At 48.3% G+C, this 27,138-nt stretch overlaps 1 protein-coding gene across 2 annotated transcripts; it reads right to left on the bottom strand.

Moving 5' to 3' along the window:
* Positions 1-3,425: 3,425 nt before the first annotated feature.
* Positions 3,426-25,645, bottom strand: LOC119465142 (mitochondrial inner membrane protease subunit 2). Of its 2 annotated transcripts, XM_037725942.2 has the most exons (3): positions 25,229-25,645; positions 18,149-18,439; positions 3,426-3,804 (listed from the first exon to the last, which is right to left on the bottom strand). In XM_037725942.2, exons 1-2 carry the CDS (start codon positions 25,447-25,449, stop codon positions 18,151-18,153), a joined length of 510 nt encoding a protein of 169 aa, XP_037581870.1. In that variant the 5' UTR covers positions 25,450-25,645; the 3' UTR covers positions 3,426-3,804; positions 18,149-18,150. The 2 variants fall into 2 exon arrangements, with proteins under 2 accessions (XP_037581870.1, XP_037581869.1); XM_037725941.2 differs by lacking the exon at positions 3,426-3,804 and having other exon boundaries at positions 17,082-18,439.
* Positions 25,646-27,138: the final 1,493 nt, after the last annotated feature.

The following is a 27,138-nucleotide window of genomic DNA, read 5'->3' as shown; positions in this document are numbered from 1 at the left end:
GAGAGGGAATACGTGCAAGGGTGAGCCGAGGAGGACGGTGGCTTGATTCGCGTCGTCCTGCCCCCTGCACAACGTTGGAGGTCAAGTGATCAAACACGAGCTAGCTCGAAAGAGGGGGCCAAAACGGCCAAATTCACCAAATTTGGCCGTTTTTTTAGCAATTCAGCGTCGAATCGGCCCAGTAATTCGGCGTAGTAGGGTCCTGTCACCGTTTTGCCCTTCTCAAGGTAGTTGACGAAGATCACACCTGGAGAATCCCAGAAAATGGTGGCCATCACCTTTCCGGCCGATGCGACAGTCTTCGCCTTCTTCGGAGCAGGTTCTGCGGGTGCAGTCCACTGTTTCGACTGTTCTTTGGTCTCTGGTGTGTACCAGTGGATCCATGTTTCGTCTATGGTCACAAAACGACGCAGGAACTCCTTCGGATTACGCTTAAACTGCTTCAAACACTGCTCTGAAGTGGTCTCACGGACGCGCTTGTTGTCCGGAGTGAGCAAACGCGGCACCCATCGCGCCGATAGCTTTCTCATGCCCAAAATTTCATGCAGGATATGACCCACGCGGTCCTTTGAGATGCCTACAGTCTCAGCTATCTCGCGCACCTTCAGTCGGCGGTCTGCCAATACGAGGTCGTGGATTTTTGCCACGTTATCGGCCGTGCTAGTCGTTTGCGGGGCCCCTGGGCGAGGCTCATCAAAAACCGACGTGCGACCACGTTTAAACTCGTTGAACCAATTTTTTACGGTTGCCATCGAAGGAGAAGACTCACCGTAGAAGGCATCCAGTCGCTCTTTGATTTGGCTGCGCGATTTCCCTTCCAAAAAGAAGAATCGAATCACCGTCCGATATTGCTCCTTTTTCCATTTTTTTAACGGACACACGAAAAATCACCTGCTTCCTCTTCCTCAAGCGGCCAAAAACAAAAACCGCGAGCCCGATTCGACTGGACCTTTGCATGTGTCCCTCTAAGAGAGTGTATTTAACGTCAGTATATGTTGATGATGATGATGATGATTTATTGGCATCCCCTTTGAAACGGGGTGGCGACAAATAGTCACCTAGCCGGCTTGATTTAATCAGGTATACTACACATGTTCTTTATCTAGCATTTTTGTATACCTCTCATTATCTTTCTCTTTCAAAAAATTTAGCTTGTACCGCTGCCTATGATTTTAAGAGATCAGGTCGTATCCATATTTTCCCTGCTTTTTTTCCACCAGTACTCTAATCGTCTCTTGCTGATCTCTACGGCTGATCTGTTTATGTTTCCTTCCACTTTAAACCCAAGCGCTTCTGGGAGTTGCACGTTACCTACGGTTCTCGCTGGGTGGATCCCGTCGCATTCCATTAGGATGTGCTGAGTGGTCTCTGGATCTTTACTGCAGCATACACATGTCTCATCTAGTTCCGAATATTTGTTCCGATATGTTTTCGTCCTTAGGCAACCGGCTCGAGCCTCAAATAGCAAGGCACTGCCCTTTGTGTTATCGTACAGATTTTCCCTTCTAATTTCTTTCTTCTCATTCTTGTAAATCTCCATTGTCCTTTTCGTTTCCATTCTTTGCATCCAATTCACGGTCTCTATTTCTCTCTCTTTCTTTCTGATGACCCCTGGTTGTCTATTTACAGTTTCGATTATCCTGTACTTGGTTGCCAACTTCCTTGACCTCTTCCTCCATTCTGTGTCCACGCTTTTCATGTAGAGATACTTGTGCACTTTAGCCGCCCATTTATTTTCATCCATGTTCCTGAGCCTTTCTTCAAAACTAATTTTGCTTTGTGCTTCTCTGACTTCAAAAGAGGCCCAACCCATGTCTCCATGCACTGCCTCATTTGTCGTATTACCGTGTGCTCCCAAAGCCAACCGGCCTACTGATCTTTGGTTAACTTCCAAACCCGCCAATATATCGGATTTTAAGCATATAATGGCATTTGCGAATGTTAGCGCTGGCACCATTACTCCTTTCCAGATTCCACGCACCACCTCATACTTATTGTGGCCCCACAGTGCTCTGTGTTTCATTATAGCTGCATTCCGCTTCCCCTATATTTTCCGATTATCTTGGTGGTTGCTTGAGTAATTCTTTCCTTCGTTTATGTGTACGCCGAGGTACTTATATTGCTTCACTATGGGTATTACTTGCTGTTGAATTGACACCACGAAGTTACTCGTGTGTTCATTAAAGATCATAATCCCTGATTTCTCTGTGCTAAACTTAAGGCCTAGATTTGTCGCTGCGTTCCCACAGATATTCGCAAGTATCTGTAAATCTTTTTTATTGTCCGCTAGTAGCACAATGTCGTCTGCGTACATCAATCCAGGGACCTTCTGTTGCACCATTTGTCCATTACGCATGTAGGATAAATCAAAACCTAATTCGCTGTTTTCCAGTCGTCTTTCTATGCCCTTGACGTAAAGCGTGAACAACAATGGTGACAGAGGGCATCCTTGCTTCAATCATTGGTGAATTCCCACCATTTCATTTCCTTTTCGGCCTTCCCATGCCACTTGTACTTGGTTGTCTCGATATATCTCCCTCAGCAGCTCCACGAAATCGTCATCTATGCCTTGGTATTGAAGAATATCCCACAACAATTCCCTGTCTACGTTGTCATAAGCTCCTTTAATATCTAGAAATGCTACCCATAACTCATGTCTCATGCGATAGCGTCGCGCTCTCGCGGTGAGGCTAAGTACTTATCGGACCGCCCTCGTACATTTCTATCGCTATCAATGGTTCGCCTTCCGGACGAAACTGCGATTTTTTTTCCTTCCACGTAATTTCTGCAGCCAAAAATGAATTTGCACATGTATTTCATGCCGGTGATTCCTAAACTTACAAAAAAGTTGATATAATCGAGTCACTATTTACTAAATCTAAATTTTACTCTGTAACTACGAGGACTCCCTAAAAGATGAAATAATGGTCAGCCATCTTTCTTTCAATAGAGCCCGCCGCACGTTCCTATAAAATTATGTAACTCTGACACATTTATTGACAGTGCATCACAATTTGTGACTGAGAGGACAATTTGAAAGACATGTAAGGAAGTGCAACTCCCAAGCAGTCCTTTCGAACAACTTCTAATATTAAAGTACTAGTGATAGCGCGAGCAGATCGTGCTTCCTTTGCTCGAGAACGCAGCGCCATTGTTTCTGGAGCCGCATGACTGCGGCGAGGACATGACACGTGCGGGTCCACCGTAGCCGTTATGCTACGCATGTGTACTTCACTGCGCACGTGTTTTAAGCAGAAAGCAATAACGACGCTATTCACTACTAATCATACAATAAATGCAAACGGTGAGCTTGATCCAGCCTGGGGAATTAGGACGCACATACTGTGCAGCTAAAAATGAGGAACGAAACCATCGACACACTTTGTGATTTCTATGGGTAAACGTGTGAATAAAGATAAGCGATATTTGTATATACTTCAATAATTTATTGAAATATAAAACATTTCATTTGGCCTTCTTGTTTACGCCAATGATGCCGCAAGTTGCAGTGTAACGCTGAAAAATGCAGGCTTCACTTGATCAGGCAACCATGGGAAATCTGGCGCTGCACGGGGCAACGTCCTCACTCCCCCGTTGGCGGCACTTCGCTGACTCCTTCCTTTCCTCCATGTGACCCGGCAAGTGAATCGAACGGCCACGACACGAAGCTGAATGTGAGCACGACGCGACATTCATGGCATCAACAGCAGAGCTTTCGATGCGCCAGCCAGCACTGTCCGGGCGTCCGGTGCCTCGCAAGCTCAAGTCAGCTGTCGGCGTCGATCGTCCTGTTGTTCCACGAACCTGCGCGCAAGCCGAGTTGGTGTAACATGAGTTCTGTGGCCCGAAACTCCTACACAGTGAAAACAATATTGTGCACCCTTAAATATGCTGGTTTGTCCCATGGCTCACACCCTTACCCTCAAGGATGAAAAAAAAAAAAAATACTGCACACGATAGCGAGCTCAACCGTGCAGAAAAGCCGTAGTTAAAAGTGTGCACTAATTCTGACCACCTGGTGTGCACTGAAATATGTGAAATGACGGTTTAGCAGTGATAGCTATGGAAGTTATTTTCATGCAGTTTTCGTGTCGTCATATTAACTTGCCTCAAAAAATCGCCAACAATTTTCATTTGTGCCCATCAAAGATTCGACCTTACCCACTGTGGGTAAGGGTGTTAGCGATAGGGACAAATTGGTACCCTTCAGGGTACTGGCATGATATTTTCGACTATTAATCTTTTTGCGGTAACTTAAGGCCTTAGACGTCTAAACCCCAGAAAGAGTAGTGGCACTTTGAGCCTCGGAGCACCTTTTTAACACAATAGCCTTTCTACAGACAGCTCCGGTTTCGTTTCCCAGGAGGATAGTGTGTCGTGACGTCACGACACAGTGCTTGAGAGCAAGATATTGGCGACGTTTTGACGATCCCTCCGGCTCACTCAATCGTCCGTTGTGCTGCTACATTGGCCCGTCATCATGCCAGAAAGAAATGGCGCATTATTGAAAGAAAAAAAGTCACAAGCCTGCGCGGCACACACAGCAGAGTCACAGCGTAAGCTGGTGGAGCGGCTCACGAGTAGCTACGATTTAGGCACCACGCACAACAGCGTCTTCGCGGCAAAGTCTCTTCGCCTCGTTTTAGCGAGAACGATTCTGAACTGTCCGCCCGGCGTTCACGGCGAACTGCGGCTTGTAATGCTCTCTGCACAGCAGTCTGCTGAGCCCGGTGATGTCTGGTTGTAGCCGCGCACGTAGCTCTACGATTCACTTCTTCAGCAGCGGTTCGTAGCCTGAGAGTTGACGCCATAACGTGTACCGAAGAGGTATCCAGAATACGTGGCACACATCTCACATCCCTTGACCCGTGGTACGGTACGTTGTTGTTGATAACGATGATCATGATTGTTTATTGGAATCTTCAAAACGGGCTGGTGACAAATAGTCACCAAGCCTGCTTTAGTTATCGATGTCCAGTTACATGCAGCATGCAACTGCTATATGCAACTTACATATCGGGCACGCTCCGTTTGCAGTCAACTAGATGGCGCCACCATACTGGTGGAGGCTCGGGCAGCTCGGGATCGCGTTGACTGCGCGCCTCGTCTGAATCGCATCTCGTCCGCGCCTGCGCGCCTGCCTAGGGAGCGTTTATATGGCATTTTCCCGCTAACTGATAGCAAGCGCTTGCGTGGCTCAGTGGTAGAGTATATGACTCTCGCGCAGCGGGCCGGGGTGCGATCCCGGCGGGATACCGGGTACTTTTTTGAATTTCCAGGGAGGGCGGTTACGGTCACCGAACACCATCAGCGGAGGCGGCGGACACCTTCGCGAACCATAACGGCTATTGGAATGAGCCCATAACAGTTTACGCTGTAATGCGGCACAACTCATCCCACGATGACTACCGGCGGTGATGCGATTAGCCTTCGAGTAATGTAGTGACACACCGTATTTCTGAAGCCGCGTTTATTTAACACCTGTAGCAGTCATTCTGAAGCGTTCGGCTATACGCGACATACTTCGGGACACTTTGCTGTGACACTCGCATGCCAAGGTCACCCATGAGTATGGCGGTATGACGTCGACTGTACGGCGCGGACGCAGTGACAACGATGGAAAGCCGAATGTGGTATGACGACAGTGAGATTGCGATTCTTTAACGATGACGATAGTGTACTGCCGAAAGCGTGACGACGACCGGACAATGGCATGTCGACGAGTGCATTGCATGACAACAGCCAGATGACAAATCTGTAATTAGCAACGACCACGACGGCATTACGACCACATGCCTAGTGGCCCAAGCTATTAGGCTTGGGTCAGTGTGTCGGCGTGGAAGACGTGACGACTGACGACATAACGAGAGTCGGATCAGGAATGTAAAATGACGACGATGGAACGACCACGACCGTGACCTAAGCTGGTAGAAAACTTGAGTCACTGGGTCAGCGTCTAGATTGGTTGCTTGAGTTGACCGGAGTGAGTGCGCGTTAGTAAACGAAACAGCGGAGGGGACAAAAGGGACAGGGAGGACGGGGGCTGGACAAAATCGAGCTCCATATGCCTCGTTCATTTAACGCTATTCTAATACGTACGCTTCACCGTTTCTGTAACCAACGCGTCCAGCTTTCAGCAATGGCCAATAGATGAAAGTGCTCTGACTGAAAACATTACGGTTGCTATCTGATACTATGTTTGCTGCCGCTGACCGTAAAAACCATAGGGATGACTGCGGTGGGGGTTTATATAATGTAGGAACGCTGCAATCTGAGCAAGCTGGACCACGTTCATATAGGAAAAAAAGCACGAAATACGAGAAAATCAAAGCAACAACACCTACAGTATACAGCACTTGATTCCCCAAAACTTTGAGTCGACCGGTTATGGAGTACGCAAAAATTGTGCGGGACCCGTACACTTCATCCAATCAGTCTAAGCTGGATAAAATTCAGCGGCTTGCTGCACGATTTATTTGTAACAAATATCGTCGTTCCCGCTCTCCTACCCAGTTATGTAAACTTGCTGAACTTAATTACCTCTCTAGAGTCTCGAACTGAGTATGACCGGTTGAAGTTTCTTTTTCTTATTATTCATGGTCATGTTAAAATTGATAAAGATGACTATTTTCACTTCTCTCCTAGCAACTATTTCCGTCATCGCCACAGCATGTATGTCCCTCCTCCTACTAATCGCAATGATTGTTTTAAATACAGCTTTTTTCCGAGAGCAATGAAACGGTGGAATCGATTATCAGACTCAATAGTAAGGACGTCATCTATACGCGACTTCCTTGAAAATGTCAAAGCACATGTGTACGCATACCATAACTCGGCCAAAGGTTAATACTGTAATCACCTCGGTATTGTATTACATGCTGTATTTGCCATGGTATTACTATTTGTGTATTCCCCAAAATGTACGTTTATTGTCTTTATCCTGTAAATATATTCTTGCTTGTATTGTCACCTACCATACCTGTAAAAGCCCAAAGTTGGGCTGACAGTGTCAATAAATAAATTAAAAACTTCTCACGACTGAAATACATTTCAAAAGGCTTTGTTTTTGCGCAAGTTGGTGCGGCCTACTGAACACATTTTTTGGGCACCAAGGAAGGCATCCTCATCATTTACCGACATGAATGTAAATGTATCACAAAAGGCCCCGCAAAGGTTGACAAAATCAGTGATGCCAACAACTGTCGGAATGAATACACCATTAACAAACAATAAAGACATAATAAACCATGACACAAAAAATTTGTCATCAGAGCAGAAAAGCGAACAAGGACATTACCAAAACACACAAAGTACCACTACTGACTGATTCATGGGCCGATATGGTCAGCAGGCGATTATAAATGCCTAGCTAACGCACTCTCGTCTTTTCTTGCTGATATACGCTTGAGTTCGCGTGTTGTCTTATTGCAACATTTGCCCTGAATCTTCGCATGCCGAACGAAACACCACGCCGAATGCAATTACGAATATTAGATGTAACACCGGAAGAAACATCCTGGCCCCGGCTTTATCAATAGGAGCGCGCTGGGCACTCTGAGCAATATTACGCCGCTGGGCAGCATCAAAGTCCGGTGTCTCATACTTGAGAAGAGTGTCACCACGGCTGGCGTCATCTATAATACCGACATGGATATACCGAATGCAGACCTCCCGATCCTTACCGTATATACTCGAGTAAGTGCCGCATCCCAACTTGTCAGCCCAAAATTTGAAAAGAAAGGTCGCAGTTTGGCCCAAAAGGCGAAGCATCGATTGCAATAGCAAAGTAGTGGACATCTATACGAAGTAAGGATAGTAGATTTATCGGCCGTATAAACTTGTACACATAGGCATTCTAACTAAATTAACAAGCATGGTGCCACGCGCAAAGGTAAACATGAACACATCTCACTCAGTGACCGCGGAGACTCGCTGCCAGAACGCTGGCGCGATGAAGTGCGGCGGCAGCGGCGAGGGAACTTCCCTTTGTGCTACCTCTCGCTTTAACGCGAACTAGGCGCGCGAGAACACAGCGCACACGAAGCCATCAGATATCTAGGATTGCTAGCCTTTGTACCCACCGCAGATTACCTCCAAGATAGCGCGCGCGCGGCCACGCCATGCGGAGCCGTAACCGGAGTAGGAGAAGCGCCTAGCCCACTCCCCCATCCTCCTAGCACGCGCACGTCTCCCGTTCCCCCCTTCCTCCCTTGTGCGCTCTAGAAGACTGCGCACTTCCTCCCTACTCTCCTCCATCGCGCGCGCGAGATAGTCACGCTCGTTCTCGGCTCACCCTCGCACGCATTTCCTCGCACCTATAGGCCGCGATCTTATCGCACTTGGACTTTGTACGGAACCTCACGGCGACGCCGACGGCGGAAATTTGCCTGGAGTGTGCCACCGACGGTCTTGTACAGATACTACGTGTACTGTAAAGGATATCCCACGATCCACTGTGTTTTCTACCCTTCACTGTTTTTCTCTGATGATAGCATTCCATAAACTACTACTGTTTTCGTGTTATCGCCTTCACGCAAGACACGCTTGCTGTGTCGGAAAATTTGTGAGTGTTCCTATATTTTTCACAGCACTATGGGAACGTCGACGCATAACAAACAATAATGGGGATGCAGCCTCTAGCGATCGCCTCCGCGTGCGCTGGGAGACTGTGTTGCTCAGCTCTGCCTTTGAAGATCAACTTTGGGCTGTCCAGCGGGCCGAGGAAGCCGCCAGGGCTCAAGAGCTCCTGGCCGTCACCTGGGCGGGACCATTTGCCCAGTCCCACAAACTCGCAGGGCCTTTAAATAAAATGTCACAGTTTCGCCCTAAGGGCGAAGCAATGAATGCGATAGCAACACAGCAATGTCATACGAAGTAAGGTGAGCGGCTTTGGTAGCAATATGAATTGTAGTAAACATGAGCTGATTAAGTAAGCAGGTGTGCTGCGGCGTAAGTAGACCGACATGAAGAGAGACTCGATGACCACGAGAAGGCGCGTGTGAAACGGTGGTGTTGATGAGAAGCGCTTCCCGTGGGCAGCGCGTGCGAAGGGACACACCTGTAGCGCTGCACTGCCGATCCGGGCAGCATTGCATGTGTAGCGTGCGTTGGAAAATGTGGCCCGACTATTACTAACTGAATGAACAAGCGTGGTGTGAGCGCGCACAAACAAACACGAATAGATCACACTGAATGACTGCAGACAACGACTGTCAAAACGCTGGCAGCAAGCATACGCCGCAGCGGGCGAAGGTACGTGCGGTGTATCGCTTCAACGGAAACTGAGCGGCGAATGCACGGCGCAGAAAGGTCAGAGCCGTGTGGAGATAAGAGACGGTGCGGACGAGCGACGAGCGCGGTTGTTGACAGAGTAGAAGTGCCCCCCCCCCCCCCCCCGCTCCCTCCGGCGCTGGCTTCCTGCTTCCTTGCTTGCGCGGTAGGTCGACCCTGCCAGGCCGGCGGCACAAACCGATGGAACCACCATCAATGTCCTGCCGATAAATTCGGATGAATGTGCTCGGCACTTTGTCGACGTCGAACTCCGGGAACAAGCAGGCTGTAGTGCAGTGTTACCAGGTTTGGCTTATATAGGGCTACGGTAAAAATTTTTGCCGTCGACTTGGACGAGTTGGCTATGTGGCTATATTTGGGCTACTGAGAATCTGCGAGTTGGCTTTGTTTGGGCTATAAGTTGCGCCCTAATCCACGCTGCAGAGGTGGCTCTGATCGGGTAGAAGCAAATCTCCAAGGCTATGTTTTAGCTGGCTGAGCGTCTGTACGTGCGCGAAGTGACCCTCCCCCAGAAGTGACCTTCTCCTCAGAGAGGAGAATCCAAACATGGGGAAGTGGGCCAAGTATGCGAGAACGTATAAAAAAGAACGAGAGCAACACCCCGAGCCAAAGGTGTGTTCCTGGTGCTTTTACTTCTAGATGATTTGGCCGTGACGTCACGGATGCAGATACTCATTCTGCTAATATGGAAACATGTTTGCCACGATGACATCAGTGCACCACGTCACATGAACGTCACCCACCTTGTTAGCTTAGCTTGTGAGGTGTCGTGCTGCTGGCTCGAGGGCGCGGGTTTGATTCCCGGCCACGGCCGCCGCATTTCGTTCAAGGCGAAATGCAGGAACACCCGTGTTCTTAGATTTAGCTGTACATTAAAGAACCCGTAGTGGCTAAAATTAATCCGGAGTCCCCCCCTGCGTCATGCCTCCCAATCATATCGTGGTTTTGGCACGTAAAACCTCAGCAATTATTTTTTTAAAACCTCCTTGGCTCTAGCCTAGCAGAAAACTGGGTTCGATTCGTGGTAAGGCGTGAAGTTCGTTAGCTAGAAGAAGTGATTGCGCTTATCGCTTTCTCTCAGCTAACATGTGTAATGAAGATTGATTCATTAGACGCCACTGATTCCGAATTCAATTGTCGATTTCATGGCTCGTAGGCATAACACGGATTGACTTGAATGGGCGAACGTACGTAAAGTTGGTTACTCAAAACTAAGCGCAACAAGTTGCATGCTGCTAATAGAATAAGTTCTAAATTGTAATTAAAGGCGAAAACACGAAAATGTAAATTACTCTTCTTATCATAAAATTGTATATTTTATTTTAATATTTATGACAGCTTTTCTTTGACGCCGTAGTGACGCTATCCGCCGTAGTGACGCCGTAGACACGCTATCCGCAAAGGAAAAACGCCCATTCCAAAACTCTTCACTCCTGCATGCCCCAACGCTAACAGCCGCAAAGCACATTGGGGCCCCAACCTTTAGGGGCCCCTATTCTAAAACTTTATTATCCAGCAACATGGTTTGCTTTTTGACAGTAACCGGTTTTCACAGCATTACCAGTGTTATCAATTTGTTGTTTACCTTTGCTCTATGTGCGCCTTCGCGGCTTTTACCATTTCGAGCGAGGCCGGGACGTGCTCGTCGCCGAAAACGACTGCGCGCTTCTTACCTGGGTGTGCCGTTTTGCGCAGTAATCTTTTAAAGCTTCGCTTACACCGATTCAGTCAGTGAGTGGCATCTGTTGCCTGTCCCTTTTCTGACCGCATGTTCTTGGCATGCTAGAGACCTATGATGACGGCCAGGTTGATGTAAATGGACACTAAATAGTTAGTGTGTGTCCCAGCTAATCCGGGCCAAGCTAATTGAAAAAAAGGAAAGAAAAAACAATCAATATAGCACGATGAGACAAATAAAGCGAGATATCAAAGCGCGAAAGACTTGTTTTAGCTTATAAAGAAAGAAGCCGTGAGCACGTCGCCGTCGCAGATAGCTGGACAGATGAACTTCTACGCCATTGGCAGAGATGACGTGAGAGATCAATGACGCTGAACATTATTTTGCGTTTACGACAGCTAAAAGCAGAGTTCGTAGTTAATATTACTGTAAATAACTAAAAATAATAACTTAGTACTATGTGCCATAAAACAAAAGCACCGATTTCGCCATCTGCAGCGATTCGCTGGAACTTAGGAGCTTCCGGGGCCAACCAAAAAGTGTTCTGTGCAAGCATGCTGCCGCTGTTGTTAATGTAAAGGGCCGACCGTTACGGCATCAGGGACATTTTGTTACGACGGGTTGTGCAAAAAAGGATTGCCGTAGTCGAATGTGAAAATGTATACACAAATAAAGCTGCAAATAAAAATGGCTATACTTGGCTACGAAATATTTCGCACTTTTTTGTGGTTGGCTACATTTGGGCTACAACTTATCTAGCTTTTGGCTACGCCGCCTCGTCGGACCTGGCAACACTGCTGTAGTGGCGAAATATTGTTTTACTCGATTTAAAGGGTTAAATGAATGCAGAGCACTTGCGAAATTTTCCCTATGGCACGTGCACAATCGCCCGGCTTTCCAGCAGAAGACTTTTGGTTGGTGGCGATGGCCCCTTTCTCCACACCTGTGCATTTCATTGACTATAGCTTAAGACTTAACTTCCAGCACCAGTAAAGAAAAAGTCGCACACTAGCTTGAACAGTGGACAACACTGTACAAGTATATAGCGGCCGAACCCTGTAGGAGGACACGATTCGACGACCGTGCTCGCCTGTGCAGTTGCCACAGGTCTGCACAAGTATTCTAAGTGAACACTCTGCCGTTCTTGACGATCACGGTAACTACTCCGTGACGGTATCTGCTGCTCGTGGCACCACATTTTCACGAAGACTATTCACGAGCCAGCTATGATGAATTTGCAGGGCGGCATCTCGGTTCTAAAGCGAAACTTTAGTTGTCCATACGAGGTGGAAAGTGTCTGCTCGTGCTCCGCCGGTGCAGTCCGTAATAGTCTTCGACGCAGCAGCACTTTTGTGGAAGAGCGTTGGCTGTGTATGCAACATGCACCGACACGCACCGTTCCGAAGCAAGCAACCCACAAGTGATGACTCCCGGACGGCGGAGAGCAATGCGTCACGTCCTCTTCCCTCCCGACAATCGCACTATACATTCAGTGACATTCTCGTCGGTGGCAAAACCTGATAAAGCCTCGAGGCCTAACCACTCCAGCAAGACGTGGTTAACCGACCCGAACAATGCCGCGACACCGAACCCCACGGTACCGGACCCTGTCGTCACTGCTCTTAAGTTACCACAATTCTGGCAGTCGGACTCCGAACTATGGTTTCGACGCTCGCCGACCTCGCGTGGTCTCCCAAACAGCAAAATACGACCACGTCATCGGGGCGCTGCCAGCTGGAGCTATTGCCATTGTCAGGGATATTCTGCGCTCTCCGCCGGCTGACAACCCGTACGACCATCTTAAGACGGAACTCCGCCGCGCAACCGAGTCAGAACAGCGTCGGTTGCAGCAGCTGCTCACCGTGGAGGAACTGGGTGACCGCCAAGCCACGGATCTCCGGCGTCGCATGACGGCTCTAATCGGGGACTGCGCCGCTTCACTGGACACATCGATCTTTTGCGAGCTCTTCCTTCAACGACTGCCGCATCAGGCGCGCATGATCTTTAGTGTGTCCTCCACCGAATCCCTCGATAGAGCACTGCACGGGTTCGGGCTTACCCGAAAGCCCGGGCGGCCCGGGCCGGATAGGGCAGTTTTTTCACGGGCTCGGGCCGGGCTCTGGAACGGCATGTGCTTTTTGTTGGTGGTGTTGGTGGACTTTCTGGTGGTGTGCATGTAACGTGTAGCGAGTTATCCTAGCGCGTCTCGACTCTGAAAAACATGTCTTTTTCAGTCTCGGGCCGGGTTAGGGCCGGTTTAGAGCCGGGCTCGGGCCTAAGGTAAAGGGGTGGCGGGCCGGGCCAGGCGGGTAACGTAGATTATTTCCGGGCCCAGGCCGGGCCCGTGTCTCGCCATAAAACTTTTGGTCGGGCTCGGGCGGGCAGCCCAACGTAAAAACGGACCCGGGACGGGCCGGGGCTGAAAAAATCGGCTCGTGCAGTGCTCTATCCCTCGACTCGTTAGTATAAATGGCCGACAAGATCATAGACGTCGGCGCACCCAGTCTCTGCCATCGAGCTCTAGAGACCACGTGCGTCTTCTCCATTCCGATTCGGCTCACCTGGGCGCGGCAAACCACTGGGACCGTCTCCGTGACGCCTAACACGCTATTCCCCATCAAAGCCGACCAGCTGGCCGCCGAGCCGAGCTCACTCAAATCATACCGACATCGCAGCCCGTCACGACCGCAACGCCACAGCCGCAATAGAGACAGATCGCCAAGTCTTATATATCTCGTAGTATCGTCGTAGTATCGCAACGTGTGCTGATACTACCACCGGTACCGCCAGGGCCGCCAGCCTTGAGCCCTTTGCGGGAAACGCCCGGTCCATGCACTGATGGCGGCCAGTGCCATACGCCCAACGTCGAACCGCCTTGTTCCACGTCACCGACCGCGTCACCAAGGTGCGATACCCCGTCGACAAAGATGCCGAGGTATGCGTAATTCCTCCTACGCCGTAGGAACGCCGACACTACCACACCACGCCGCACGTCTCTGCAGTCATGGCTCAAATATGCACCCAAGTGTACTTCGGCTTAAATATACACCGTCCCCTACTCGTTGTCGTTGACACGAAATCCCCAACGGAGCGAAACATTCTTCGTACGAGTTCTCTACACCGCCGGGTGGCAGCCTGTTTTCCCTCAATTCCCAGTGAACCACCTTTGGGATCGGCTAACGTCATGCCGCCATCGTGATGCCGTATATGGCCTTGTCGTAGTGCACGTTGTTGTCCGTCTACCTGTTATGCCGTCGTCGCTGCCATCGTCACCGCCATCATGTCATCGTTGTCGTCACACACACTAGCCGACGTCACATACTGCTTGCCTTACACGGACGCGATGCGCCGTTTGGTAACACTTTGAGGAACACCAAACGAGGTTGGATACACAGCTACCAGCATGATGCCTTGGCATGACATTCATTACCGCAGTGCGTAAATCTGCGTAAATTTGTGGCATTCGACATACCTTCTAATGTGTCTGCTGATGTTAGTTGCGTTTATTTTATTACGATAGGAATTATATGGACACATAAGGCGCATTTTGCGTCTGCCATCGGCGTCGCCGTGATGTTTCGTATACAGTCCAAGGGCGTTAACACCATCGCTGCCGTATGCTGTATGTGCGAGTGGAAGCGTGCGAAGGTGAGCCGACGATGAAGGCTCAATCTCGCGCGCAAGGGAGGAAAGCGGGGAGGAAGCACGCCGTCCTTCGTCGCGCACAAGGCACCGGGGGGATGAGAGGGAGGGGGCGTTCTACTCCGGCGATTGTTCCATATGGCGCGGCCGCGCGGGCCCTATCTTGAAAGCGGTCTGCCACGAGTAAACAGTTTAGGTGCGCCGAGGGCTCGCCTTGTTCGAGAGGCAGCACGAAGGTCAATTCGCTCGAGGCTGCAACCACGCTTCCTCACTCCAGCGTTTTCACAGCGAGTTTCCGTAGTGATCGCAGTGAGATGCACGTTTGCTTGTGCGCACGTGACACCATGTTTGTTAATTTAGTAATCGAATGTTTACAAGTTTATACGGCCTATAAAACTGCTATCCTTACTTCGTATAGCTGTCCACTAATTTGCTATCGCAATCGATGCTTCGCCTTTCGGGCGAAACTGCAACTATTTTTGCCTAGTTTATATAGTGATACGCGCGCACAAGCAAACATGAACGCATCTCACTCGATGATCGCGGAAACTCGGTGACAAACGCTGGAGTAAGCGCGGCAGCAGTAGCGATACACTGATTAAGCCTTGATAAGAGCAGAGCGTACAAAGCTGAAGCCATATCTGGAAGCAATCATCTTCAGATTGCGCGCTAGCTTATTAACGTATGGCACGACAACGTACACTCTGTGCAAAGTTGGCGGGCTTCGTTGCTTGCGACCGCCACGCTGACTACAGGCTGTTTAAGGGAGTTGCTGTGGTATTCCGCAAATTCGAACTCCCTGTAGAATGAAAATAGCTCTCATGCACTCACCATCGAGATGTCTGGAGCGCTACGGGAATTGCACCACACATCCGAACGACATACCTGGTGAAGGCGCGGAGTGCCCGTATACTTTTGACAAAGGCTGTAACTGCTACTTGTGCTCCTTTAGAGCGCAGCTCTTAGGCGCCCGTTTCTGCCTTGAGCGTCGGCGTGCCTCAGCGTTGTTATACCTCGTAACCGAGTGAAAGGGCACAGCGAAGGATGAAAGCGAGCGCGGAGCGTAGCGAGAGAAGAAAGATGAGCGTGCGAGTAGGAAAGCGGAAGAGGAAACTACTGAAAGCGTGAGGCGGAAAGCGGAGAAGCGAAGGGGGGGGGGGGGGGATGGTGACGGCCTGCACATGCGCTGAGTTGCCGGCGGCCACGGCATCTGCAGCCGCGTGGGTGATCTCATCTGTTCTTCCGAGGGGGGGGGGGGGGTGGCAGGGTGGCGGGAGGTGGGGAGAGTTATGACTCGCCCACGGCGTCAGCTGCTGAGGTCAGTCCACGGTACCAGCGTGTGTGACGGGGATCAGTGGTACTGCAAGGGACGATGACAAGCGGTTACGAATAAGGCTCGATGTGGCGCTCGCTTGGGTTTTGTCGCCGCGACGAAGGGCCGCTCTCGTCGATGGTGTAACCAAAGCGTGCGAAGAAAAGCGTAGTGTCGCGCAAGACGGGCTGTGCGGCGACGATGGCTACGATATAGCACCAGAGTAGCGCGCGTCGTCTGTATGGAAACAAAGCGCTGCATGAGCTGCGTGGCGGCTGCTGTGAATCGTGCCCACGCTTCACCCACGCGCTGCCCCTGGCGATCTCCTGATTAGCGAGGCAGTCGCCCCACACTTCGCTCCGTTTGCAATGTGCCGCACAAGACAGATTGTCCGCGCTAGCTACGCTACTCACAGCGTTCTCTTCCTAATATAAACCGTGTACCTATACAATCATAATACAACATATTGACACGTGAAATAAGTACACATATAGAGATGCGGTCACATTTCGCATTAGGGAGTATCGTAACCGTCGGTGAATGTTTTTTTCATGACGAAGAAGCTGCACGAATACAGGACAACAGCATAAAGACACAGGAAAAACCGCTGTCCCATCTATTGGCCCGTCTCCGCCATAAGTCACTACACCTGCACAAGGTAGAAATCGGAAAATAGCCATATACCGGACAGTAGCACGATGTTAACAAAGAAACCCACACGGGTTTTTGAAGAAATTTGAAGAAAAATTCGACAGAGGATCAAACCCGGAGGAACGGCTTTCCGAGGCGGCGCTCTACCATCAGAGTAGGTCGTTGAACAAGACTGAGTGGATGACATTTTTTTTTTCTCATTTCATTAATGTCTCTCGACCTTGCGGATTTCCACAGAACTGATTTGCCAAGGTAGCAATACTTTCAGGACGAAGCAACCTTACTTCAAGGTTTTCTTATTTTGCCATATCATCCACTATGCTTGTATATACAAGATATATACCAGATAAATTTCGTTTAGTTGAGAGTAAACCGCATGCGTCGTCTGTTTACTTGTCATTCCCTTGATTCTCGTGGCACCGTGTGCCCGTTTTGAATTATGAACCCTCACTAAGTAGCCTATGTGCTCCAACGATATGGAAGTAAACAAATCCAATTAAGTATCTGTTGCAATTGGAAACAAAACAAAGAGCTCTGACTTTTAATTCTCCTTTTCGGTACGTTGAAAAACGAACACGCTTCATTATTTTTTGGGTGTAGTAGTAACAACGTCTTTATTTATGCGGATGGCCTCAAGGCCTGCGAGGGGATGGTGTAAGAAATGTCACCACACTCGTCTACTCACAGCAGGGAGTCCAAGCCGGCCTCTCAGCTGTAAGAGCGGAGCAAGTGATGCGAAGTTCCGTTCATCCATGTCTTTAGGCCATCTTCGTCTCGCAGGCTGACTTTTGAGTGGTTGTAGCTGGGCAAGTCCACAGTAAGTGAGATATGTGTCCACGAGCTCATCATCTCGATGGCAGGGGGGAAGCTGTAAGTCGATATGCTGAGATCACCGGTACTGTTGTTTCTCTTCCACTTTCCCGTGACGTGAGGTGTTAGTGCGACACCCAAACAAAGCCTGCGTAGCATCACCTCATCCTGCCTGGTCAGTCCACAAGGGATGGTCACAGAGCACGGAGGAATTGGGGCACGTGTCCGAAGCCAGAGGTGATTTTTTTGCGGGCTAGGAGGCGTAGTCTGGGGTTAACAGTACAGGGTGATGTGGCGGGTCTGTTTAACTTGTAGGCTGTTTGGAGACTAAGTCCGCGGCATTGTTTCCGGGGATGGCACTGTGTTCCGGAACTCACTGTGTGCTGATTTTTCACTGGCGTTGTGGGTTGAGCTGTTGAATCTCCTGGCCTATACGCAGCGTGGAATGTAAGCGCTTTAATTCCTCTAGTGCTTCTGTTGAGTCTGTTCTAACCACAACTGATCCACTGTTGTTTACTATTGCAAGTGCGATCGCTTTTAGCCAAGCCGAGGTATGCCGTGTCCATGTCAGGGTTTTCTGCTGGAAACATTTTAATTGCAATGCGAATCTAAAGAGCCCGGGCAGACACTATTCTAAATGAAAATGTTCCTGCGAAAAATTTGGCCTCAAAGGACAAGGTTCGAAGCATTTGGATGGAGCCGCTGAACAAACTCAGCGGTCCAAAATCTGTGCGGACATCTACTGCGAGACCGCGGAAACGTACCATCACCGAGGCGTAGGGAGCAGCAGCCTGCCGGGCTCCGGCTGCCGCGATTCAAGGCGCCCCCAACGGCTCGGTGGCCAGACCCGGTGCGACGCCCTGGCCACGAGCAGGCCCAGGGCCACGGGGCCGAACCGGTTGCTGTCCAGCGAGTGGGCGTGGTTGTCCCCCTCGAGCCAGCAGTGGCCCCGCGGCACGGTGACCAGCCGCTCGCGGTAGCCCATCGTTCGAACGGTGTCGCCTTCCACGGCCACCACGCGCTTGATCAGCCGCTGTGTCGGGTCACGTGGGGACCTGCCGTAACAGACAGGCAACCTTGGGTTTACTACACGACACTGTCATTTTCTCCATAATGCACACTTTTTAAAGTAGTATACTGAAATAATATTTTCAATTTATAATTTTTAGCGTTAAATGAAAGCCCTCGACTTCGAAACCCCGAAAAACGTACCGCCTATCCTCAGAGCGCCATAAATATTTAATTGTAATAGCTTTTATACGAACTATTTTTTATTTCGTTTCCCAGGCGGTGTATACATAACGACGTCATGATGCAGAAGGTGGTCACGTGGGAGCAGAACATGGCGACCAACCAAGGAGGTTTAAATCGACCAACGTTTATAGAAACGGGCTTTCTGTAAGCACTCAACCTTGGTTCTCTAAATGTTGATCGTGAGGTCTTGGCGCTCGCTCCAATGGAATAGGAGGATAATAGGCCGCTGCATACAGGCCTAGTCTCCTACTCCATTGAGGGTGCGGGGGAGTGAGCTACGTGTAGATGAAAACGCTGGCAAGGAAAGCAGTTGCTGCCCTGACGAAGACGAGTCCTCTTGTCGAAACATTGGCTTCATCGACATTCCTTGTTCGACCACTGCTCATTACATATGGCTAGAGTGAGTGACGAAGTGTGCGAGTGGATGTGAGTATGAATAGGTGTGAGTGCCAGTTAACGTGGGTTAACTGCGTTTGAGTGGACGTAGGCGAGTATGAGCGGGCGTAAACAGCGGCGTAGCCAGGTACTTTTTAAGCGAAGCTTTATAGGCTTACAGGGGAGTGATGGTGGTGGTGGTGGTGTCACGCTGTGAAGTGGGCCGATCCTGGCCATAGTGCAGAAAGGGTCCAAGCTCAATGACACTTACCAGGAAGAAAAAAGAGAGAAAGAGACAGAGAAAAAGAGATAAAGGAAGAGAGAGAGAGAGAAGGAAAGAGAGAGAGAAAATCACCACGAAGGTCACATACACACACGGCAATCTTCGCTTACCCCCATTTTCTCGACAGGGGAAGGGCTGGTGATTTTTCGGGAAAGGGGAGGGGGGTGGGGGCAGACGGGTGTTGTCACACATCTTCCTATGACAGGTATGCCTGGTACGCACAAATTTCGAAGGTGGTGAGTGGAAATGGACGCGAGTATGAGCGTGACTGGGTGCCGGTAAGTGTGACTGCAAGTGACTATGAGCGCGAATGAGTTTTGGCGAGTATACGAGTGCGAACGTGAGTGAGTACGGGAGGCTGAAAAAATATTGGTGAGTAAGCATTCGCTTACTCTACCGACCTATGCCTGCACTGTCCGCTAGTAGCACAATGTCGTCAGCACGCATCTGCCAAGGAACCCTCTGTGGCGCTTCCGTGCGTTCTCGGCCTTCCCAGGCGGTTTGTACCCGCTTGTCCCTTCCCTATATATTTCACTGTGCAGCTCTCAGAAATCGGAATATATGCCCTCATGCTTTAGTATTTCCACCAGCATCTTCCTATCTACGTTGTCGTAAGCTCTCTTAATATTTAGAAACGCTATCTATAGCGTTTTATAATGAACCAAAATTTAAATTCTGTAGTCCCCCATTGTTCCATTTTTCTCTACCCATTTTGACAGCTAGAATTTTATAGCTGACTAACATTGTCATATTTCATATATTACCGATGCTACTGAAGCGTAAATATTGTCACCCACCCAAAAGTACCACGAAGCTGCAAGAGAAATGCACACGGGCTTTTCACAAAGGAAGCCATGCCACCTCGTCTACCCACGAGGCTAGCAGGTCGCAGGACTAGTTAATCGAAAATCCCAGCGCTTCGAGCGCGGCCCGAGCGAGCGCCGCAGCATGACCACGTTCTGCGTCATCACACATACCTCCTGGGAAGCGAAACCTTGTTCGTAAAAAAAGACATACGGTGTGGTCAGATAAGGACCGACTTATCTGACCGACGATATTTATCCATCTCATATAAATATTTGCCCATCAGATATTTATATGAGATGGGCAAATGTGGGAGCAATATGAGAGAGGAATTAACTTTTTTTTTTCGAGAGGCAGTGCGGATTTCGTGGGGAAAAAAAAGAGAGAGAAAAAAAAGATCATTCACCAAACGTGGATCAGAGCATTTTCGCGGCTTGCAGTTTTTACAAGTTTGAAGACCTAGCACTCAAAAACTAAAACATTGTGCACCGCCTTTTCTTCTTCTTTTTTTTTTTTTTGAGTTTCAGGCTATTGGAACTATACTGGCTCAGAAAACTTAGACTTATGTCGGCCACAGTAACTTTTTTTTAATTGCCATACTTTGCTTTTTGAGCACGCGCCTCTCACTGATCACAAAATCAGAGGGTTTGTAGGGCCACTATATCTAAAGCGACGAAGCTAAAAAACTTTGACAAATATTGAAAGAGTTTCTTGCGAATTACCGCAAAAATGTGCAGCTATAAAATCCAGAAAACGCCAAAATTGCAAAGTTGCAGATATTGACCAATTTTAAGGACGTTAGAAAATCTTCGCAATTTGCATTAAACATTTACAGAATGCCCTCGCTAGACAACTGATAAATCTGCCTGACTGACGAATGCAAATGTATGTTGCATTATTTTATCTTAAAGGGGCCATGTCACAAAACACTCGAGCTTAAATTATGCATTGCATGTTAAACCGTGCGAATCCCACACCAAGCTGGCAAAATTTCAGTGCATTCGGTGCAGTAGAAGATTAGTATGTGAATTTTGTAATAGTGATCGAGTTTTAGCTTGTCCGGTATTCCCGTAAACGCTGGCGAACTGGGCGTTTTACCGGAGGGGCGGAGGCGTAAACGCGAGCAGCCCCTTGATGTTAGAAAGTAGCGACACTCTCCCCCACGCGCGCGCTTTCCTCCTCAATTCTCCTCGGATTTCTCCCCCTCACCGGGCCGGCGCGGCGCTGAACCCTCCAGTGGCTCGCTGCAGCCGCATTAGAATCATTGCGCGCGCTTGTTTATTCGGCCCTTTGAAGCGTTGTATGGGAATTTATCCCTTGTGAAACTGTCATGACGAAAGTACGTTTCCGATAGAACGTCATGCCATTTTTTTAGGACGCTTCGATAAATACAAGCGGAAGCGCTCCGAAAAAATGAGTACCAAGCAGTGGCTGTATTGTTTACCTCTACGTCGCCACTTGGGTTGTCCGTAACGCGGAGGTGTATTGGGTGCATACAATATAAGCAGCGTAGAGTATAAACGAGAATTTGGTTCACTATCTTCGCTCTTAAAAGGTTCAGAGAAGGTAACCAAGAAGAAATGTGATAGTTTACTTAAAGTGAATTCCCCAAAATGAGTGGGCCAAAAGCCTTTGTACCAATGCCACTGTGCGAAATACGTGCTGTGTTTGCGAAACAGCCAACATAGAACTTTACACACGCGCCTGTATTCCGTCAATATGACACGACGAGAAATTACATTCCATCACCTCTGGGAGTAACCTAAGTCTCTCTCTCAAAAAAAAAAAAAAAAAAGGCTGATTGCTTACACGGAAACTGCTAAGACTGGCACTTGATAATTAACTTACAGACTTCAAGATGTCAAGTTTATCAGAATTGAGGGAGATTATCAGAAGCGCGTGGCTTGTACTTAATGAGCATGCGCGAATAATACATAATACCACTTATCTACCTATATATTGCGGTTCATGCCTTCGCAACATAAAGTACATAAAGAAAAAAATGCTCGCAGTATTGAAACTTTGCAAAGATACAATAAGCACGCAATAAGAGTAAAGTAGTTCCTTGGCTTCACAAGTATCAGGCGCAAGGATCACACGCACACACACACACACACGCACACACATACACGCACACAAGCACGCACATACACAAACACGCACACAGCTACAAAATATGAGTTACAGGCATTAACTCACAAATTACATACATTTGAAAACTAACGCACGCGCGAAAGCTTTGTCACGGCTCGAAGAGTCAACGAAAATTTCAGCCGACTTACTTAAAAAAAAAAAACTATATGCACAGTTATCGGTGCTCTGTGTTAAACTGAACGAAGAGTCCGGCTATGCGAAGAGCATTAAAATCTCCATGCAACTTCATCCACAAATATGAGGAAAGCTGCAACATTCACCTCGCAAAGAACGGCGAGCTTAGAAGGGGCGAAATCCCTTCTCCCGATGTTATGGAGCCACTGCTTCCAACGCACGACATTCCGTTCACCTCGGGGGATATAAAATAAGGCTTGCCCTTTCTCTGGCCTGCTGCTGCATTGAAACGCGCAGCAGCAAGGCATTTTCACGGAGAACGAATCTCAGATTCCTACGAAAGGATGAAAAAACTTGGGAAACACACGTTCGGAGCGGCAGGGCGACCACCACTTGGACTGCTCATGGCGAGCGGGAGAAACTAAAGGCGCGCGAAAGCAAGTTTCGCGCCGTTTTCGTGACGTCAGGGTCACCTGACGGGGCAGTCTCGAGCGCCGCAGCCATTCAGCGTGGCGGATGCGCTGCCTCCGCGAAAGAGGGGGAGAAAAAGAGGAGGTTGACCGCGCAGGCGAGGGTGTTGCGGCGTAGATCAAAGCGTGTCACTACTTTATAACATCAAGGGGCTTTAGAGCAGCCTGCATGGTGCAGCCACCTGGTGGCGCAGAGCTCAGTCAGACTAATATTTCAGTAACCAAATATATTCTACTTCGCCGCAGGTATAAATTTTCGGCAGCGCGTAATCGAGTAGCTGCCGAAAATTTAGACCAGGGGCAAAGTGAAATACACTTGGCTACTGCAACATTAGCTGTGTTCTGACTGAGCCATGTGCCACCACCTGGCTGAACCATACAGGCCACTCACGTTTACGCATCCGCCCCTCCAGTAACACGCCTATAGTAGGATACAACTTAAAAAAAAAAAAACAGTTCGCAACAAAGGCACAAGGACCGCGCGGGGTTGCGTTACTCCGCCGGCCAATCACAGAAGCAAAAAAAAAAAAAAAAAGGAAAAGAATTGTCGTTATGCAACCTTTTCACATTTGCGTCGTGCTTGATACAACTGTACTTGTCGTACTTGTACGTTCCACTATAACAGGCGAATGTATAAAATTACGTGCTTATAACTTTAATTTTTGTGGTTACCGCCTTGCAACAGGGGAGGAACAGTGGCTGACGGTCATGAGGGCATGGGCGGGGCTTCACTGCAGACTTAAGTTGTATCCGACTATAGTCCGCCTGCGTTTACCCGTATACTGGACACGATAAAACTTTCTAATGTCGCAGTTGAACCGTAAAGCAGTCTCGCGAGACGGGGCGGTGACGAAATAAATGGGCATCGCCGGAAACAGCTCCTTCGGGTAACAGAATCCAGCCTCGGAGGCCATGATTTTGTATACTGCAAACACTGGAAGTGATTGCAGGAGCTGGAAATACATCATGACCGCCATGCATCGTTTCGCTTTTGCATGTGTTTCTCGCCGCATCTGTGCTTTGCTACTGCTTTCTACGGCGCAAGTAGCAAGTTACTACTGCTTTCTACGGCGCATCTGTGCTTTGCTACTGCTTTCTACGGCGCACAACTCAGCGGCGACGTCGTTGCTACGCCGTTTGGTGCATGCAGAAAAAGGAGTCTGACGTGGTCTCGAACTGCTTGAAAGCAGACGACACAGAGTGGCCCCTCAGTTCCTGACGTCACACAGCATTGCCAGAATGAGGGTTGCTGTTGAGAGGTAGCGATGTCAAATTGAAATTCCGGGCTAAAATATGCGCTGAAGTCCAGTTTCCTTTGTGTATAGCCATACTGGGTCCCCAGTTAAAAATATATAAAGTGATAACTGTCGGACGACCATGTAATGGTCCCTTTAAGGAGAAAGTTGAGTCTATTTTTAGAACCCTGTGTCCCTGTGATCAGTGTAGTTCTAATAATAAAATCTAAATTACATTCATATTGCATTCCGAGCTCGTTGTTTTTGTGGTAGTAAAGAAAAGTGACTCAGACTGTGCCCTTTTTTTGCCTCTTCTAAACCACGAAATGAGTTGAACTTGAATTTTCAGGTCTCCTCTATCCGTACTTTTCCTACGGTAACGTTGACGTAGCAAGCACGTGAAGGCGCGCACAGTGTTTAAGGCTGGTCTGGTGAAACTATTTATGGCTCTACTCTACCTGTTATGTGAAATGCTCCCCGTGTGTATGACCGACGCACGATCCCAGTGGGAAAGTGCGATGACCACAGTGCAGTGTAGGAGTCGGCTGTGCGTGTTCAGATAAGGGCAAACGCAGAAGGGGTCCAAACTATTTTTCATTTTCACTAAAATTTTCATATTAGGCCGAAAATGTTTTACACACAATGAAACTGAGACAACTTTCCGAACATACGCATTTGTTTCACACAAATCTTAACCGAGTCAATTCCATAAATTTTATCGAGTTGCAAAATGTTAAAACATCAAAAAGCGCGTGGTATAGAAAATGTAGTTTTCTACACATTAAACGAATTACTGCAAATGTGTGCGAGCTCTCTAACGGAATATACAGTAACTACAGTAACTCTACGCCAGCACAACAAATAAAGTTCCAGTGAATTTAACAACAAATCGGGAGCCTACAGCCTACAACAAACAGCGCCGAGCGCCGTCGACTTCGACAGTGCTGCCGCGAATCTATGCGGATGTCGTCAGAGATCTCGGAGGCCTTAAACGAATTATGAAGCACCGGTTTCGTAAAACCCATGACGACGGCCGACCTACCGGCCAGACAACTACGTCAATTTTTCGAGGCAGACACTTGAGAAACTCGGGAAGCCAGTGACCAACGCGCGGAGTAGTTTCTTTGAGCCGTTGGCGCCACACGCAGCACTCACTTGATGGCGACTACTTCACCACGCTGCACCTCACAGCTTCGCGACGCCCACCGGTTGAGAAGCACGTAGTCGGAGAACGCCTCGGGCTCCGGGTTCAGCTCTGGCTGCATGGAGACGCCTTCAACCTTGGCGACGTACGCGACGCAGTCGACAAATGCTACGGCCACGGGAAGGCCGAATGCGGCGCGACGGAATACCAGCGAGAACCGCTGACGCCACATCGCTGCTTCTCGAAGACCTAGCTAGGAACACGAGAAGCTGTTCGGCTCAACATCACTGCGGTGTTGTTCGCGGAACGAACCCCTGCTGCACACCCGTTTCGTTACATCAGCCGGCGCTGCATCAGCTGGAAGCTGCCATTTTGCTCAACGGCGCTGCTGCGGTTTATGCCGATCGAGCTTGCGCATATTCGAAAACGAAACAGCCGTACCACAGAACACCCATACAGAGCGCTACATACTAGAAGTAGCTACACCATCGCATGTTGGTCTGCTCCGTGCAGCGTAGTCAAATCTTATAGTATGGTGGGAAATCGTGTCAGGCAACGAGGGAAATGAACACATAGCCCATGGACGTGGCCACCCGGTAACCTCCCGTTAAACTTCCGCGCCATTTAAATCCTCCGTACTGTCGTCTGCTGGTGACCCCAGTTTCGAAGTCGGCTAGCTGGAAACCACTGGAACATAGCTCGTTTGAATGAAAGGCTGTAATGAAGTACTTATTTTTTACAACGAAGCTATAATGGGGAGTTCCACAACGGTTTTCGTGTGGCGGCGTTGTCCATATGGAATGTAAATGCAACTCTTAAGGAGTTGCTTTGAAACGTAATGATCAACGATATTTTTAAATATAAATGTTACATTGCATATACATCATTTGAATAGTAATAGAAAGCAACTTATATACGCGTATATATATATATATATATATATATATATATATATATATATATATATATATATATATATATATATATATATATATATATTTTACCAGTAATCCGTAACTTTTTTTCCCAGTTTTGAACTATTAACTGCATAGAGTTTCTAAATAAAATAGTAGTAGTAGTTATAGTAATATGAAACTGTATGATTAACTGGGACTAGTTCAGGCCTGTAGTATAATAGATAACAGGAGCAATTTAGAGGTAGAAGACGCACTGAAATGCATTGAAGGAAATAAAGTTAAGTGATTAAAGCCACAACAAGCAGTGAAGCGAGACTGGTACTGGGTAGAAATTTTTCTCAAGGAACTTCCACTGGAAAAAGTTTGTGAAGAGGAAGTACCAAACTGTATGGCAAACCAAAATGGATGGAATGCCGACAAAGCTAGTTAATGAAGTGGGGCACAAAAGGCAATTTTTCTTGAGATCGCTGGGAAAAATCATACAGGACAAGAATATCCCCACTGGCTTCAGAGTAGAATTTACTAATAGGGAGATTAATGGAACATCCATTCCTACAGACCGATCATACCCACAGTAGTATACCGATTAACAATGCAAGCCATAAAGCTAAAGCCTCAAACATGGGCAAAATAGAATGAGGTATCGAGAGAATGACAGAACAAATATAGAATATGGATATAGAATAAACTGCAAGGAGAAGGCTAGCTGCAATCTTAGCAGGCTATGGTCTCTCACATAAACAAGATGGTCTGGTAATGGAGGAACATCTTACAATTTGATGTACACAAATTACATTGTTTGCCGATAGTTGAAAGACATTCGCCTTATGGTGGACATCTATGGAGAGGAGTAAAGACCAAGTTTAAGGTTCAGTCGAAATAAACCGGGCATCACAGTGTTTAATGATAAAACTGATGAGCCAGTCAAAATAAAGGAAACAAAATGCAGAGGGTTGAAGAATGCAATCGCTCAGGAGCAAGGATTGAAGAGGGAAATAATAACA

This window comes from Dermacentor silvarum, chromosome 9 (assembly GCF_013339745.2).
Source record: "Dermacentor silvarum isolate Dsil-2018 chromosome 9, BIME_Dsil_1.4, whole genome shotgun sequence".
NCBI lineage: Eukaryota > Metazoa > Arthropoda > Arachnida > Ixodida > Ixodidae > Dermacentor > Dermacentor silvarum.
Note: the sequence above shows the minus strand (reverse complement) of the source record. Positions and strands in the feature narration are given on the sequence as shown.